Raw genomic sequence first — 15288 nt, forward strand, 5'->3', positions numbered from 1 at the left:
GAACTACTCAAGCTCTCTGCATCTAATCATGTTGTTAGGAAGAGCCATTTGCAATGGTAGCTCAGCCCTTTGGGCGCTGTCTTCTTCCTCTTGTCCTTGGAGCAGAATGTGTAGGTTTATATTTCGTTTGGGATATTGTCAGGATGTGACCTGTGACTGTGTCTCCAGAGGCCCCTTGTTCCGCAGACACAGCTGCTGGGTAGCATAAGAAGGAAGAGCGTCTGCCGGGGAAGCTTAAAATTCTCTGGGCAGCTGAACTCTGCATAGTAAGAGCTGGGATTGAATTTGAGTTACCAGAGGGTGTTAATAAAAAGTAACTAGCCATCAGCTGTGTGACATGTTTGCATGTTCAGATATACCTCTGTGTACATAAATGCTGTCAGAGGGCTCTATTGGTGTTGAAAGGGGCATCGCGGAAATAGGCAAGGTGGACTAGCCTGGGATGTGACCAAGGCTGCTGTTTGCCCCCTCTCTGTGGATAAGACAGTGAAAGAAACTCCTCTGAATCTGTGCATGTCAGATGACTCAAGTTACTAACCAATTAGCATAAGACCATTATACCAAAGCAGTTATCCGAATAAACCCTCTTACCCCTTCCTCCCGCCCTCCACATATGCTTATCTTCTCCACCGCTAAACCAGCTACTGACTTACTAAAACACGGTGGGTGAGGTAACATCTTTTATTGGACCAGCTTCTGTTGGTTACCTCACCCACCTTGTCTCTCTAATATCCTGGGACTGGTGTGGCTACAGTTACACTGCGTTACTAAGACTTAAGTTTTGCTCTAGTGCAGTTCTGCTACAGCTGCTTGTCTTCGTGCCCGAATCTCACATAATCCCCTTTTCGCTTAAGACTGCCTAAGTATCTTTGCTGTCCCTTGTTGTTCTGCCTTTTGGAGCGCAGGTGAAGCAGTCAGCTTGAACATGTTAGTTTGGCTGCCCAACTGTTAGTTGTGTGGTAGGAGCTGCCCCATATGCAGAAAGCAATTGAAACCAGTATTTTGCTTTTGTATTAGCCAAGAATACTGACCTAGACCCTGATCTCCAGTAGGAGCCTGGCTGCTCGTCATCAGCTGTAGGAGTAATATTTGTATTGCCTCTCCTAGGAATGTAACAAACCGCGTGAGGCCTTTGGATTTGAGCAGGCTGTCAGGGAGTACACCCTCCAGAGCTTTGGAGAGATGGCGGATAACTTCAAATCTGATTACTTCAACATGCCAGTCCACGTAAGTATCCCTATTTGTCAGGATTTGTTACTGGGGAAGGCACTGAAGTATCAGCTGACAAAGTTTTTGATGGGCATCTCATGATTGACTTAAAGGGGCAATGTCAGTTTGAAATATGTGAACAAATGGTTTCGCTTTCTGGCATCTGGTCACGTCTCCTTCAGTTTCCCCTCTTTCTGCTGGTCGTCTGCTATTTCCTTCTGATGGATGGGTGACTTAGGCCTATACCCCTGCACAGTACTCTGGCCAAACTATTAAATTCCTTCCTTTTTCAGGGTTCAGCAAACCAGACAGTCCAAGTAATGTATGTATTCTTCCTCTAGCCCTTCCCCAAGCTTCACCTTGTATTTAATCCTTTTGACTCAGGCATGCTTCAAGTCTTTTGACCCCTGTTACACACCTGGACGAGTGTCCTCCTCACCTCCTCCATGGATGGTCACCAGACTGCTGTATTGGAACCAATGTTTGAATTGCACATGTTTCCATATCCACTGGGTTTGAGCAGCATCCAGACACTCATGCTAGTTCTTACCTCTCATGCACACTCCTGGGGTGCAGACTCCCTGTCTGGCACTCCCTCCTTGGGATGTGGGATCCTGCAGTCCAGCTGCCTTGGGCTCAAAGTCAAGTGTTTACCCACCCCCTTCTCTGTCCTCCCTCTTAAGTCGCCCCACCAGCTAATGCACATTTTCCCTAGCGATGGACATTCTGGTATTCAGTTCAGCTCTTTGGTGATGTGTGGCTGATAAAGTAAGGTACACAAGTTTTGTAAAGGAACTTTTTAATCGCATACACACAACTTTACTCTTAGACAGTATAGGGAATATACATCTCTATGCATAAACAACAAACAGCTGAATGTATTTCCCTCCTTCAGTCCTCTATTCCTGAGACGCTTTTAGGTTTAGTTTCCCTCCTTCAGGGCAACCAGGTCCCTCTGACCTTCCACTCTTTCTGCACAGTCTTCTGGTTATGTTGAAGGACTTCCCTCCTCTTGTCAGAGAGTGTGTCCCATTTTAAAAGCAAGTCTGATGTTTCTTCCTGCTTCTTTTCTCATACTGAGATTTTCCCTTCTCCCTGCTTTCAAGTAGGGTTGCTGAAAGAGGGTCAGTAAAAGTCGGTGACTCAGACTGTTGCCCTCATGGTACCATCTGGGAACGGCTCTTCAGTTGCTGATGATCCTGTTTCAGATTCTCAGACCTGGTCTGTCTTCTGCCATAAAATGGAACAGATTAGTCATAAATAGAGTTCATAAAATCAAATGGAATTCACACCTTTCTTGAGTTCAGTCAGTGGTCTTCACTAGGATTAACCAGCTAATGCAGGGTTGAAAGGAGGACTTTGTCCCTCGCTGGAAGCCCGCAAGCAAAACCAGTCCCCCCAGGTCTTGAGTTCGTACTAGTGATGTGCTGCCTCAGGCCTTTTGTCCTTATTTCACCCCATCTTGAGACCATTCTGTGAACTCTGTTCTTGTCTACAACCCACTTTCCGGACTTAGTGTTCTCTTCATGGAGAGCCCTTTAGTTTTCACTTCCTGGTCTCTGCAGTCACCTTCTGCTCCTTGCATATATTTGGACTCTGGATAGCCTTCCTCCAAGTCCTACCCTCCCTTTTCTTAACTGAGCCTTAGGCTTTTTGTATAGTTCAGTCATTTGACTCCCCTCCCTCATGATCACATGAACCACTGGGACTATATTGCTCATCAGTCCCTCCTGGGGACTATCTCCCAGCATGTTCTTCTTTAAAGGGCGGAGTTCTATAAGATTTGGATTAGTGGCACTTTCTTTTAAAGGGCCTAGTATACTCTGTTACCCTAGCTGGTTTAACAAGTTTCAGATACCACTGCTCTCCGCTCCATACCAAGTTTTATTTTTAAAAACTACTTTTTCTTATTTATAAAAATGTCTATGATGTGTGTGAGAACCATACAAACTGGAGAAACAGACTATGGTCTAGTTATACAGAAAGAGCTGTCAGATGTGTAATATACAATATATAAGCCCTCAAATGAGAGAGAAGTTTCCCCAGTAATCTTTTTTGCTGTAATAATCTAGGGATGGATTTGTGATTCAGTCACAGGACTGAAATGGAAGCTCTAGGTTCTGTTACTATTTCTGCTGTAGATTTCCCATAGCGTGGCACCTTGAACAAGACACATAATCTCTCTGCTTTGTTTCTTCCATCTGTAAAATGGAGATAATACTTCCTTAGCTGATAGGGTATGTGCCGCTGCATTAATGTTTGTGAAATACTGTGGTGATAAGCACCATAGAAAAGCCAATATAAAAAAATAACTTTAGTGTTACTTGTAGCAATGATAGATCAAAAAAAGTTTCAGGCAAATGTGGTTAAGTTTGTTGTCCAATTAACACTCCAGAATTAGTGAATAGTTTCCTTTTTGGAAAGGAGCACCTTGCTCAAGTAGAAACAAAAGAATCTTTCTGCCTCTTGTATTTCTTATAAATCTGTGAGTGGCTGAGAGTTTAGGGGCTCGGGGAAGAGGACACTGGTCTGCTTGACCCAAATGGACAGCTGTTATCCAATTTGTTGTGATAGATGCACAGTCTGGTTCTTTGTTCAGTGAGTATCAGTCTGTTCTGAAGATCCGATTGAATTATTGCATATGTCATGGTTGCTGTCTTCCTTTCTGATGGGTATGTGGATAACCTGGTCTGGTGATGAAATTACATAAGAATGGCCATATTGGGTCAGACCAAAGGTCCATCTAGCCCAGGATCCTGTCTTCCGACAGTGGCCAGTGCCAGGTGTCCCAGAGGGAATGAACAGAGCGGGTAATCATCAAGTGATCCATCCCCGGTCACCCACTCCTAGCTTCTGGCAAACAGAGACTAAGGACACTATCCCCGTCCATCCTGGCTAATAGCCGTTGTTGGACCTATCCTCCATGAACTTATCTAGTTCTTTTTTGAACCCTGTTATAGTCTTGGCCTTCACAACATCCTCTGGCAAGGAGTTCCACGGGTTGACTGTGTTGTGTGAAAAACTACCCCATAGTCCATGATGTAGTAGTCCTTAATGGACACATTTGGAGTGCAGAACATTTGCTCATTTTTTTTTATTCTTCTAGAATTATGGGGCTATTTGTTTTTTATTAGTTTTTCTTACTAGAACTATCTCTGGGCAGTTTGTCTCTAATCATCCTAGCTTTCTTTTCCACCCACTCCTTCCCACACAATGTGACATCCTGCTTCTAAAGCCTGGTCTACACTACAGAGGTCATCATAAGGCTGCTTACCTTGTCCTAACTCTGTAAGCATCACTACAATGTCAATATAAGTTGCACACTACACCGACCTAACAACTCCACCTCAGCAAGAGGAATAGTGCTTAAGTCGATGTAATTAGGGTGACGCAGTGTCTATGTAGACACTGCATTACTTACGTTGGCTGTCAGCCCGCCGGGCTGACAGCTGGAGCCCTCCTTGCCCCCCTGGGGTGACAACTGTCAGCCCCCACACTGCCCCACTTAAGTCAGTGCAAGCACACACCACCTGCAGAAGGAGGGTAGTGTGGATATGTAAAACGCCCATAATTACTGCGGTGGCTGTACGTCAACCTAACTTAGGTCGACTTAATTTTGTAGTGTAGATAAGTGTGTAATTTTGTAGTGTAGATAAGTGTAGTGTAGATAAGGTGTGAGGAATGGCAAAAAAAAATTTATGATTTCTGTGGAACTTGATTCTTGTGTGTGGTGTGGGAGGAGACTGGATTTAATGTCTGATCTGTGAGGTGTTGGGAAAGATGTATTATCAGTTTTGGGTGGGTTTTTTTTACCCTGGGATAATGCTGCATGCCTTGGAATGCCTTTGTCTTTACAGATGGTTCCTACTGAGCTGGTGGAGAAGGAGTTCTGGCGACTGGTGAGCAGCATTGAGGAGGATGTCATTGTGGAGTATGGGGCTGATATCTCATCCAAGGACTTTGGAAGTGGCTTCCCTGTGAAGGATGGCCGTCGAAAGATGATGCCAGAAGAGGAGGTGTGAATGGGGAAATGTTAACTGACCCCAAATCTTGCAGAACAGGAAGTTGCACTTCATTTAAGCATTTAGGACTGAAATTGATGTGGATTTTTGCAGTTTTGTGAAGAAAAATGGTGATAGCTTTTACATGTGCCAACATTTTTCGGGCAAATGTGATCTGGAGGCTAAGGGAGGGGGATCAGAGTCAAGACACCTAGGTTTCATTCCTGGCGCAGTCATTGATTTACTATGACTGACCAATTATTTTTCTTGCTGCAGTTCTCACCTGTTTTGCATGGCTGTTCCAAGGGTTAATCTTTGTAAAGTGCTCTTCAGGTGAAGGTTGTGATAGAAATGCAAGGTATTAAGGCAGTACTCAGCATGCATTTCTGAACCGTTCTCAGCATAAGGAGACTGACAGGATTTTTTCCTGAACTCTTCAACTTTCTATTAACTACCAGAACATCAGCCTTCTTATCCAGATGTTCTATATTTAGAATCTATTGAGGATAAGTTAAAAGGATTGGTTTTCAATTGTTCTCCTTACCTGTATCTTCTCATATTCCCAACATACAGCATATGCCATACTATCATAAGCAGTAGAAAGGGAAAAGAACCACTAAATAATCTTGTCCATCTTCTCCAGACATGCCTACAGTAACTATTACTAGGACTCAAGTTATCTCAGTACCCTTTCATGGCTTCTGCTCTGTTTAATTTAGCTAATATGAGTTGCTGATAGCCTGCAATACATCTGCCATCCTGGAATGTGGGCTGGTGTGAAAGAACTATGATGAGCATTTGAGACATGTTATATATGAATACAGTTCTTAACTTTTTGTCTTTCTGGTGGTAGCATGTTGAGGTATCTGAAGTTAGAGGTGAATTTGGGATCATCTGAGCAGTGACTTGCTGCTATTCTTTTGCCTCCATACTTTTTTACCATCACAAGTGTTATTTACTCTAACCATAATACAAAAACTAGAGTCGCCTGATAAAATTAATAGGCAGCAGGTTTAATTCAAGCCACAGGAAATAATTTTTCCACACAATGTACAGTTAACCTGTGGAACTCATTGCCATGGGATATTGTGATGACCAAAAGTATAACTGGGTTCAAAAACCAACTAGATAAGTTCATGGAGGATAGGACCGTCAATGACTGTTAGCCAAGATGGTCAGGGATGCAACCCCAAGCTCGGGGTGACTAAACCTCTGGCTGCCAGAAGCTGGAAGGGAATGACGGTTGGATCACTCCAACTGCCCTATTCTGTACAGTCCCTCTGTAGCTCTGGCATTGGCCAATGTCGGAGACAGGATACTGGGCTAGATGGACCATTGATCTGACTGGGTATGGCAGTTTTTATGTTTTTAGCAAGTACAGTAAAGGAGTTCTCCTGTTTTTAAGTATGTACCCTTCAAGCAGTTTTTATAAAAAAAGGTTAAGATCAGTCATTCTGCAGTAAAATGGGCCTTTGAGTAACTGATTTCCCAGAATATGGTTCACAAAGATGTAGTAAGACTTGAGTTTCATGATTTCTTTGAAGTGTGTTCAAGGCTTGAATTTTGCCTTCAGGATATCATGCTGATGTCATTTGCTACCCACTTTGTAGGGACCAGTGCTTTACTTGCAGCGAAAGAACAGGGAAGAGTGAAAGTCTTAAGCATGTTTAGGTTTCTATCTAAACCAATATCTAGTGAGAGAATTACTTCAATGCAGGCCTAACAGGATTGGCTGCTAATTAAGGTCTAAGGAGTAGTTGGAAGACTTGATTAAGTGCTTGATATCAAGAAATACTTCCCACTTCTGAAGCATCAGCATGGCAGAATACCAATCAAAGGCTAATATGTAAATTAATAGGCTGCTCCATTTATCCTGAGGGCTACCTTTTCCTTAGGCTTGTTAGAGTATTTGAATGGTTTTCTGACTTCACAGCTTTCTCCCTTTCTTTGGCAGGAATATGCACTTTCTGGTTGGAACCTGAATAACATGCCAGTGTTGGAACAGTCAGTCCTCGCTCATATCAATGCAGATATCTCTGGCATGAAGGTGCCCTGGCTGTACGTAGGGATGTGCTTCTCCTCTTTCTGCTGGCACATTGAGGACCACTGGAGCTATTCCATCAATTACCTGCACTGGTATGGTCTCTCTTCTTGTCACCCTCTTTCCTTACATTGCCTTGATTGCTCTTAACTGATGCAATTCTTCATTTAATACCTGTGCCTGGTGCTATCCATTCTTATTATTGTTTGTTCGAGACCAAAGGCCCGTAAGAGAGAGAAGCGGTTCATTTCCTTAGAATGAGACTGACACTAATAGGAGAGATGGATGAAGATATCATTGTATAAAGCACCTCGGTGTTAGCCCTTTGGTTACATGTAGATGTTTAAACACCATCACCAGTGACAATGGAAAATTCTGTTCTACAGACATCCTTTCTGAGCAAGTCTTGGTGCACTCATTTAATCAAGCAATCCTGTTGGCTGGATGATAAGCTGCTTTATAATGCAGTTTAGAAGTAGTATGTTACATCAGAGCAAATAGCTGAGCAGCTCTATCTTGATGTAGTGGTGCTCACACTACTGCCAGTTAGGAATCTCACAGTGATGTTAACTTAATGTTAGGCTCTCCCAAAATATTTTGGTGGTTGTATTTTTATTTAAAAAAACAACCACCACCAAATTCATTGCAAACAAACCACTCATGCTGCAATTTCCCCAAGTCCAGGCTCAGTAATAATGGAGCCGTGTTTGGAGATAAGCTGTGGGAAGCACCCCTATTCAACATGAAAAGTGTATGCTTGTGTGTACACCTTGTAACGGTCAACTTGCCTTTGAACTGTGATGGTAATTTTCTGGAGAAATATGTTTGCTAGTAACCAAGAGCCCAGAGTATAGTTTTAGAGTTCAGTTACTGGCTTCAGCATGCCATGAGCCAGATCATTGTTGCTGGGCTTTGGTGCCAGCTGGTGGTTTTCAAGAGTCCAGACAGGTGTGAGGGGAAGGTTTGCTTAGTGGGATTTGACTGGTTGTGTCCTACCAGCAGGTGTCACTGAAGACTTCAGGAATCAGATGGGGTGTTGGTGTGAACAAAATTAGACTCTTGAGTGCAATATTCTTCTTAGCTTTCTGGCTGACTTCTGAATAATTTTGCAGTGTATTTAGACAGTGAACGCTAGACAGACATTGAGGTATTTAGGCAGAGTTGCTTGCAATTCTGAATTAGTAGATAGTTTTCTGCTACTCAAAATATTATTGACAAATTCTTGGGCTCATAGGCCAGTACAGAGCATTGTGGTGCTAAGACTTAACTGGAAAGACTGCAGTAATTTGTTTGGCAGTCACTCATTTTTTATCGGTTGATTTCACTCTTGTTTGTCCCAATCCCCCTTCATATTTAACATATTAGGCACATGACCTGTCACTAAGTGTATAAATCTCACCTTAGGAATCCCAGTCAGCTGTCCTTCTCCTGTGGTTCAGAACAGTGGTTTCCAGTAATTGGTTACGTGTAGCAAAGTGGTGGCTGTAGGCTGCATTTCCGTGCTGGAATGCTGAGTTTGTGTGCTGTTGTCATAATTTCTGATGCAGTTGTGCACTCTTCTGCTGGTGTCAGAGTTTCGACTGTTCCACACCCATCCTAAACTCTGTTCTGGGTAAGTGCATTGTGTTAGGAAGTGGCTGTTGCAGTCAAGATCTTAGTCTGATAAAACCTGGTCAGTTGACTGGAGGAAAAATAGGAACCCTTTCCTTGGAGAAAATATTAGGCATCTGTCTTCTCACGTAGGCCTCTTGTGGCAAAGTGGTACTTTGTCAGATAATGGTAGAAAATGCAGCTGTGGATTGTGTTCTGGAGTAATTCACTTAATTGTCAAGTTAGAACACTATGTTCATTTTAGCCCAAGAAGAAAGTAAGTTTGAGAATGTTGTTTCTTGCCACGTGCAGAGTGTCTCAGGAAGAGTGGTGGGAGGCTCTGTGAAATCACTGGAGTATATCTTGTGTGACACTGACAGTATCATGAATGAAGTTTATTAAATTTGGTTTAATACCTTTTGGGTTCCATTGCATTAAAAATGCAATTGTGTGTGTTATGGAATTGTATGTATATAACTTCTCTAGGAGACTGACTAATGAAATCTCTGGAAGGTATTAGGAACTTCAGAAGGCTTTTGGGAACAATCCCTGTGAAGTGGATTTCCTAGGAAGTACCTGGGGGGAGGGGGATGCAAATGTGACCCACTTGAATCCATCCTTTTGAAGCTATGCTCTGGGGAAGAAAACCCATTGTCTTCTAATTACCTGCTCCTGGCAACTCCAGATCTGAGACCCCCTGAGATGTATAGAGGGTGGACTAAACATTATGAATGTGCTTGTTCTGAGCTGAAGCTGTGATGAATTTGTGACCACAAAAGAAACCTCTTGAGTGGAGTTTGGAAGGACTGCTCCAGCCAGAGCCCATTTTAGGGTTGGGGTGATCTCTGGTAAGCTTCTTAACATGTGTATAGGCTCTTTTTTGTTGTTTTTAATGTGTTCTCTGTAGTGCTTCTACCTTAAGAATAAAATAGGTTTGCATAGAAAGAACTGTAGTAACTTGTAAGTGTTGACAATCACTGTTATAAATCTCTGAAGAGAAAGTGAGCAGGTGTGCTTGAATAGCCTGCCTTGGCTTGGAATAACACAGGGAAGTGCGGCAGGGAACTGTACTACCTGGAAATACCCTGATCAAAACAGAGTGAGACACACGTCAACACCCAAGAAAGGCAACGTCTGGGGAGTTGGAAGCCTGAGAGTGAGTGTCATTGCTGAGGGGAAATACCAGTGCAGTTGTCCTGAACTGACACACCTTGCGTTAGGATGACATCCTCATTTTCCTTTAGGTAATGTGTATTGTGGGCTATGTTTTCTGCCAGGGGAGAGCCGAAGACATGGTATGGAGTGCCCTCTCATGCAGCAGAACAACTGGAGGAGGTGATGAGAGAGTTGGCCCCTGAACTGTTTGAGTCACAGCCTGATCTCCTGCATCAGCTTGTCACCATCATGAACCCCAATGTGCTGATGGAGCATGGTGTGCCTGTGAGTAGTACAGGAGAATTTCTTCCATACCTCTGTAACCCACTGCTTATTTTTATATACCTTTTGCTTTTTGACAGATTTTCCTTATGATGTGTTGGAATAGCATTTAAGAACTCCGATGGTGATCTCTTGGATCCGGTTAATCAGTTAAGGGGTGGTCTTTCATCTAATTCTCTAGCATGCTTCAGTAGAAGGAGGTAATGTTCTGATGAAGGACTTCAGTGTGAAATTGAAGTCTGTGTAGATGTAGCAGAATTCAATTAGGTTGCCACTAGTGTGTTCTCACTATCAAATGATCTTAAGTGGCTCACCTGATCAAGAGAGAAACCTTGCAAAAAGACCCCAAAAAGCTGTAAATAAAATAAAATATGATATAGAACAAATATATTCACTGCATATCATAATTATTTGATTTTTGTTTCTGTATTTATCAGCTGTTAAAGAACCAGATATCTGAATTCAATATGTTAATTAAATAGTAATTAACCACTGGGCTTTGGTTAAATGTCACCATTAACATAGTCCAGTATCTGAGGGTGGCCAGCAACAGATGCTTTGGAGGAAAGTGTAATAAAAAAAATCCTGTTCTAGGCAGATGTGAGGCAATCTGCCCCCACATTAGGTCTTATCTTATGATGTTTAACAGTTTGAGGTTGATTTAAGCCCTGAAGCATGAGGTTTAGTATCTCTTCGAAAATTTTTGTTGGCATGAATTATAACTGTGGATATTCTTGTTAGCAATATATATGTCCGTTCCTTTTTCGAAACTGGAATTAAGAGAATATCATAATATGAACCAAATTAATGGAACGCTGTCAATTTAAAATCTTGTGTAAACAGATTGTTTCCCTTGTTACTATTGACATTGTAGCTTATTAAAACTAAAATCTTTAAAAAGTCATGTACACTGCTTTTGCTGTTGGTTTGTTTTTTAGTTAGCTTGGCCAGTGAAAATCAGTGAAGTCGGATTCAGAGTCACTTTTGTTTTAAATATTTTCATTTTCAGGTTCTCTACAATGCAACATTGTAGCAATGGCTGCAAGGTAGTTAAATTCCTTTGGACTGTAAAAAAAAAAAAAAAATCATGAAAACATTTCTATTTCTCAGGTTTAGTAAAATCTACATTTTTGTAAAATATGAATTGTGTCCCTTTAAGCAGAAGTCACGACCATTCACTTTCAGTAGGCTAAATTGCATCTCTGGCAGATGTCCCAAAAAAGCAAAATATACTCTCCCAGAGGCTTTTAAACTTTGTAGTGTGAAGGGTTAAGTGATGGTCCACTAACTGATAGTAGAGAAACTTCCTGCCTGAATCCCAAAAGGGATAAACCCTGTGTTAGGCCTTTAACTGCTGATTCATTTATTCAACCTTTTGCAGTAATGTTGTCAAAGAGAATTTAATTTTCAAAAGGTTAAATGCCCTCCTATTCTATCCTGCCCTAGCTAAATTCCTTACTGTGTCCTACAGGTGAAGGAAGATGGTTTCACAGTGTCCTTTTTTATGAATTATTTTAACTTTCTGTCTGCTGCCAATCTCAGTTTTCTCCTTCCTTTCCCCCACCCTGATTTGTATTTAGGTGTACAGGACCAATCAGTGCGCTGGTGAGTTTGTTGTGACTTTTCCTCGTGCATATCACTCCGGATTTAACCAGGGCTACAACTTTGCTGAGGCTGTGAACTTCTGCACTGCAGACTGGGTGCGTTATGTTGCACATGTTTGTCCATGTCTCTGCTAGCTGGCCTTTATTAAGAGAATGTTAGTAACTTGTTCTGGATAGTAATCACATTTAACTATAGAAGTGCCAGGTACTGCTGTAACATGTCATTTGAGTTTCCATCACAAAAAATGCATTTTGAGGGGCTTATAAATCAATTCTAAATAGCTTCTAGTTGACATTTATGAATACTGGCTTTCTTTTAAGCATGCCTGAGCTAATCCGGACAATTAACACTTCAGTTAATTGCTAGAGCTGCAGAGGTGCTCCCCGATGCAGTTGTCCTTTCTGCACTTGTGTAGAATAGATAACCCACTGGTCTAAACCCCAAAGAGAAATGCTTGCTGCTGTGTTCTCCATTTCCCTTTGCTGCTGCCAGTTACGGCAGTTTTTAGTGGTATAAGCATTAGCTCAAGATCCCTATTGTACCAGGACACTGCATAGCTAGAAACAGATGCAGAGCTCACTTTGGTAACTAGTTATAAGTTTCCTTTTGCTTACTCTAAAATATGAACCCATTGGGCTCCAGAAATCCATATACTTAACTCCGTTAGCTTTTTGTATACTAAAAAAAGATGCAAAACATGGCTCTCTTCATGTAGGCTCTGGAGACTTTGCCTTTGATAACTGGCACAGTTTATCCATTATAATTGGTTACCTCCATAAAAACACTGTTCTTTAGTTGATGTATTTCTAAGTCTGCCTTTTCCCAACTCTTGTTGAGGGAGGCAAAATGGGGAGATGTGGGACAGCCCCTTGGAACATGCCCCCAAATAATGACTTTGTTGTCTGGCATTTCATAGCTTCCCATTGGGCGTCAGTGTGTGAATCATTACAGACGGCTAAGGCGTCACTGCGTCTTCTCCCACGAGGAGCTGATTTTCAAGATGGCGGCAGATCCAGAGTGTTTGGATGTGGGGCTTGCCGCCATGGTCTGCAAGGAAATGACTCTCATGACAGAGGAGGAAACGCGCTTAAGGGAATCAGTTGTGCAGCTGGTGAGTACTGTGAGCGCAGCTCCTGCTTTTCATCCTGTTGGTGTGGTACAGGGTTAATACAAGACTTTTTGAAAGGAAGTGTGCTGTTTTTCTGACTCATGTCCTTATCAAGTGTCAAATTTTTGTCAGGGAGTGCTGATGTCAGAAGAGGAGGTGTTTGAACTGGTTCCAGATGATGAGCGTCAGTGTGCAGCCTGCAGAACCACATGCTTCTTGTCTGCTCTTACTTGCTCTTGTAATCCTGAGCGGCTCGTATGCCTGTATCATCCGACTGACTTGTGTCCTTGTCCCATGCAGAAAAAGTGTCTCAGGTACACAAGCTTCCCCATCTCTCCTTTCCCATGTGCAGTCTGTCCTGTTACCTAGAGACTTAGGGCGAAATATAGCAGTTGTTTTCATCTACCTCTTTCTAACCAGCAGGGATAGCCTCCTCATTTCCAATGTGGCCAAGGACTCTGGGTGTAATACAGAGCTTCTTTAACCCTCATCTGTTGGTCTGTGTGAACAGAAACGGATGTCCTTTGTATTACAGGAGGTTTAATGCTCTTGCTCTTTTCCCCTGTTTATCTACAGGTACCGGTATCCGTTAGAGGACCTCCCTTCTCTTCTGTATGGAGTGAAAGTTAGAGCACAATCCTATGACACTTGGGTCAGTAGAGTTACAGAGGCATTGGCTGCCAACCTCAACCACAAGAAAGGTCAGACTTCAGTTGTTGTGCACTGTAGCAGTTTGTTTGGGGGAATCCCCGCCTTTGTTCAGCCCATTTTTTCCAGTGAGCGACCCAAGTATTGGATTGAGTTGGGGTATTGCAGCTATTTGAAAGGAGGGATGTTCTTTCTGGAAGTGGAGAGATGGATCTAATTGAAAGTGACACTAATACTAGATTAATGCTTTTCATTGCTGCTGTGCATTTCAGATCTAGCTAGCATGTTGAGAACTTGTTTGGGGACTAGTGAAACAGACTTAGATGGCATTATTTTTTGCGCCCGGACTACTTGTATCCTATTATTGCAGATGTGATTGAGTTGAGAGTGATGTTGGAGGATGCTGAAGACAGGAAGTATCCAGAGAATGATCTCTTCCGCAGGCTCAGAGATGCTGTGAAAGAGGCAGAGACCTGTGCTTCGGTGGCACAGCTGCTTCTGAGCAAAAAGCAAAAACACAGGTAAGGCCAGTAGCTTTTCAATCTTTTTTGTGTATGTCTTCTTATACCCTCTTCCTCCTCCCACTTGGATGCTGAAGTGGAAGGCCCCTGAGGCTTCCAGCATGGCTGGGTAGAAGCTCACCATCTTTTTTTTCCAGTAGTAGGGTGGCAGGGTAGTGGCAGGAATGCTGCGGTAGGGGACCATACTTTCACAGATCTGAGATGTGTTCAGCATCTTGTTTCTCAGCAGAACTCTGAACTGAATTATGAAAGCATATGGGAGGTAGAGGGGTTTTGGGTGCTGATTAGGGATTCAATGATGATGGATAAGGCTATGTTTTAGTCACGGGTATTTTTAGTAAATGTCATGGACAGGCCTCGAGCAATAAACAAAAAGTCATGGCCCCGTGACTTGTCCATGACATTTACTAAAAATACCTGTGACTAAATCTCACCTGCTGGGAGGGGACACTCCTGAAGACCTTTGCAAGGGGGGGATGGGCACGTGCAGGGGGGAAGCAGCCCAGGGCCCCCTGCTGCTGCTGGGCAGGGGGCGGCCTGTGGTCCCGCTGCCTCTCTGAGGGGGTGGCCTGTGATCCCACCGCTGTGGCTGGTCCAGGCGGGGAATGGCCTGGCCAACACTGGTCCTAGACTGCTGCTCCAGGGCAGTGCCAGGGATTAGCTACCTGGGGCTGCCAGAGCAGTGGATGGTGTGCCTGTCCCCTGGGCTTCCCCAGCTGATGGGGTCGTCCTGAGGTCAGCTGCACCAGCACTGCAAAATTCATGGAGGTCATGGGAAGTCACGGAAACCATGGCTTCCGTGAATGATTTGCAGCCTTAACCAAGGAAGGGGTTGCAGGGAAAGAGACAGATCAACAAAAATGTAAAAGTAATGAAAATTTGGGATTAAACAAAATAGAAGTGTAAGTGCAAATTAGTGTGGGTCAAGTACGCCAGTAGAAATGGGAAATAGCTTAAAAGTACTATGTTATTTAGGTTGCAAAGTCAAGCACTCAGAAGTTAAGAAATGCCAGATGTATGGCTGCCAATGCAGCCTTAATCCTGCTCCATTGTGCACCAGGCTTGTGGGGAAAAAAAAGTATGTGATCATGGAATTAAAGACTCTATCATTATGCATGCACACAAGGG

At 43.1% G+C, this 15288-nt stretch overlaps 1 protein-coding gene across 8 annotated transcripts in view; it reads left to right on the forward strand.

Annotated features, from left to right (window-relative positions):
• The window catches only part of KDM5A (lysine demethylase 5A), a 95194-nt gene that overhangs the window by 20055 nt on the left and 59851 nt on the right, over positions 1 to 15288 (forward strand). For all 8 annotated transcript variants that reach the window (XR_012155918.1, XM_073320852.1, XM_073320910.1 and 5 more), the window contains 9 exons: positions 1108 to 1227; positions 5067 to 5225; positions 7165 to 7346; positions 10119 to 10281; positions 11859 to 11978; positions 12800 to 12994; positions 13124 to 13305; positions 13568 to 13692; positions 14010 to 14160. Coding sequence is in view for 7 of the 8 variants with exons in the window: in XM_073320852.1 (XP_073176953.1) it covers positions 1108 to 1227; positions 5067 to 5225; positions 7165 to 7346; positions 10119 to 10281; positions 11859 to 11978; positions 12800 to 12994; positions 13124 to 13305; positions 13568 to 13692; positions 14010 to 14160 (1397 nt within the window). In the remaining variant the exon portion in view is untranslated. The remainder of the gene's footprint in view (positions 1 to 1107; positions 1228 to 5066; positions 5226 to 7164; positions 7347 to 10118; positions 10282 to 11858; positions 11979 to 12799; positions 12995 to 13123; positions 13306 to 13567; positions 13693 to 14009; positions 14161 to 15288) is intronic.

This window comes from Lepidochelys kempii, chromosome 1, assembly GCF_965140265.1.
Source record: "Lepidochelys kempii isolate rLepKem1 chromosome 1, rLepKem1.hap2, whole genome shotgun sequence".
Taxonomy (NCBI): Eukaryota; Metazoa; Chordata; order Testudines; family Cheloniidae; genus Lepidochelys; species Lepidochelys kempii.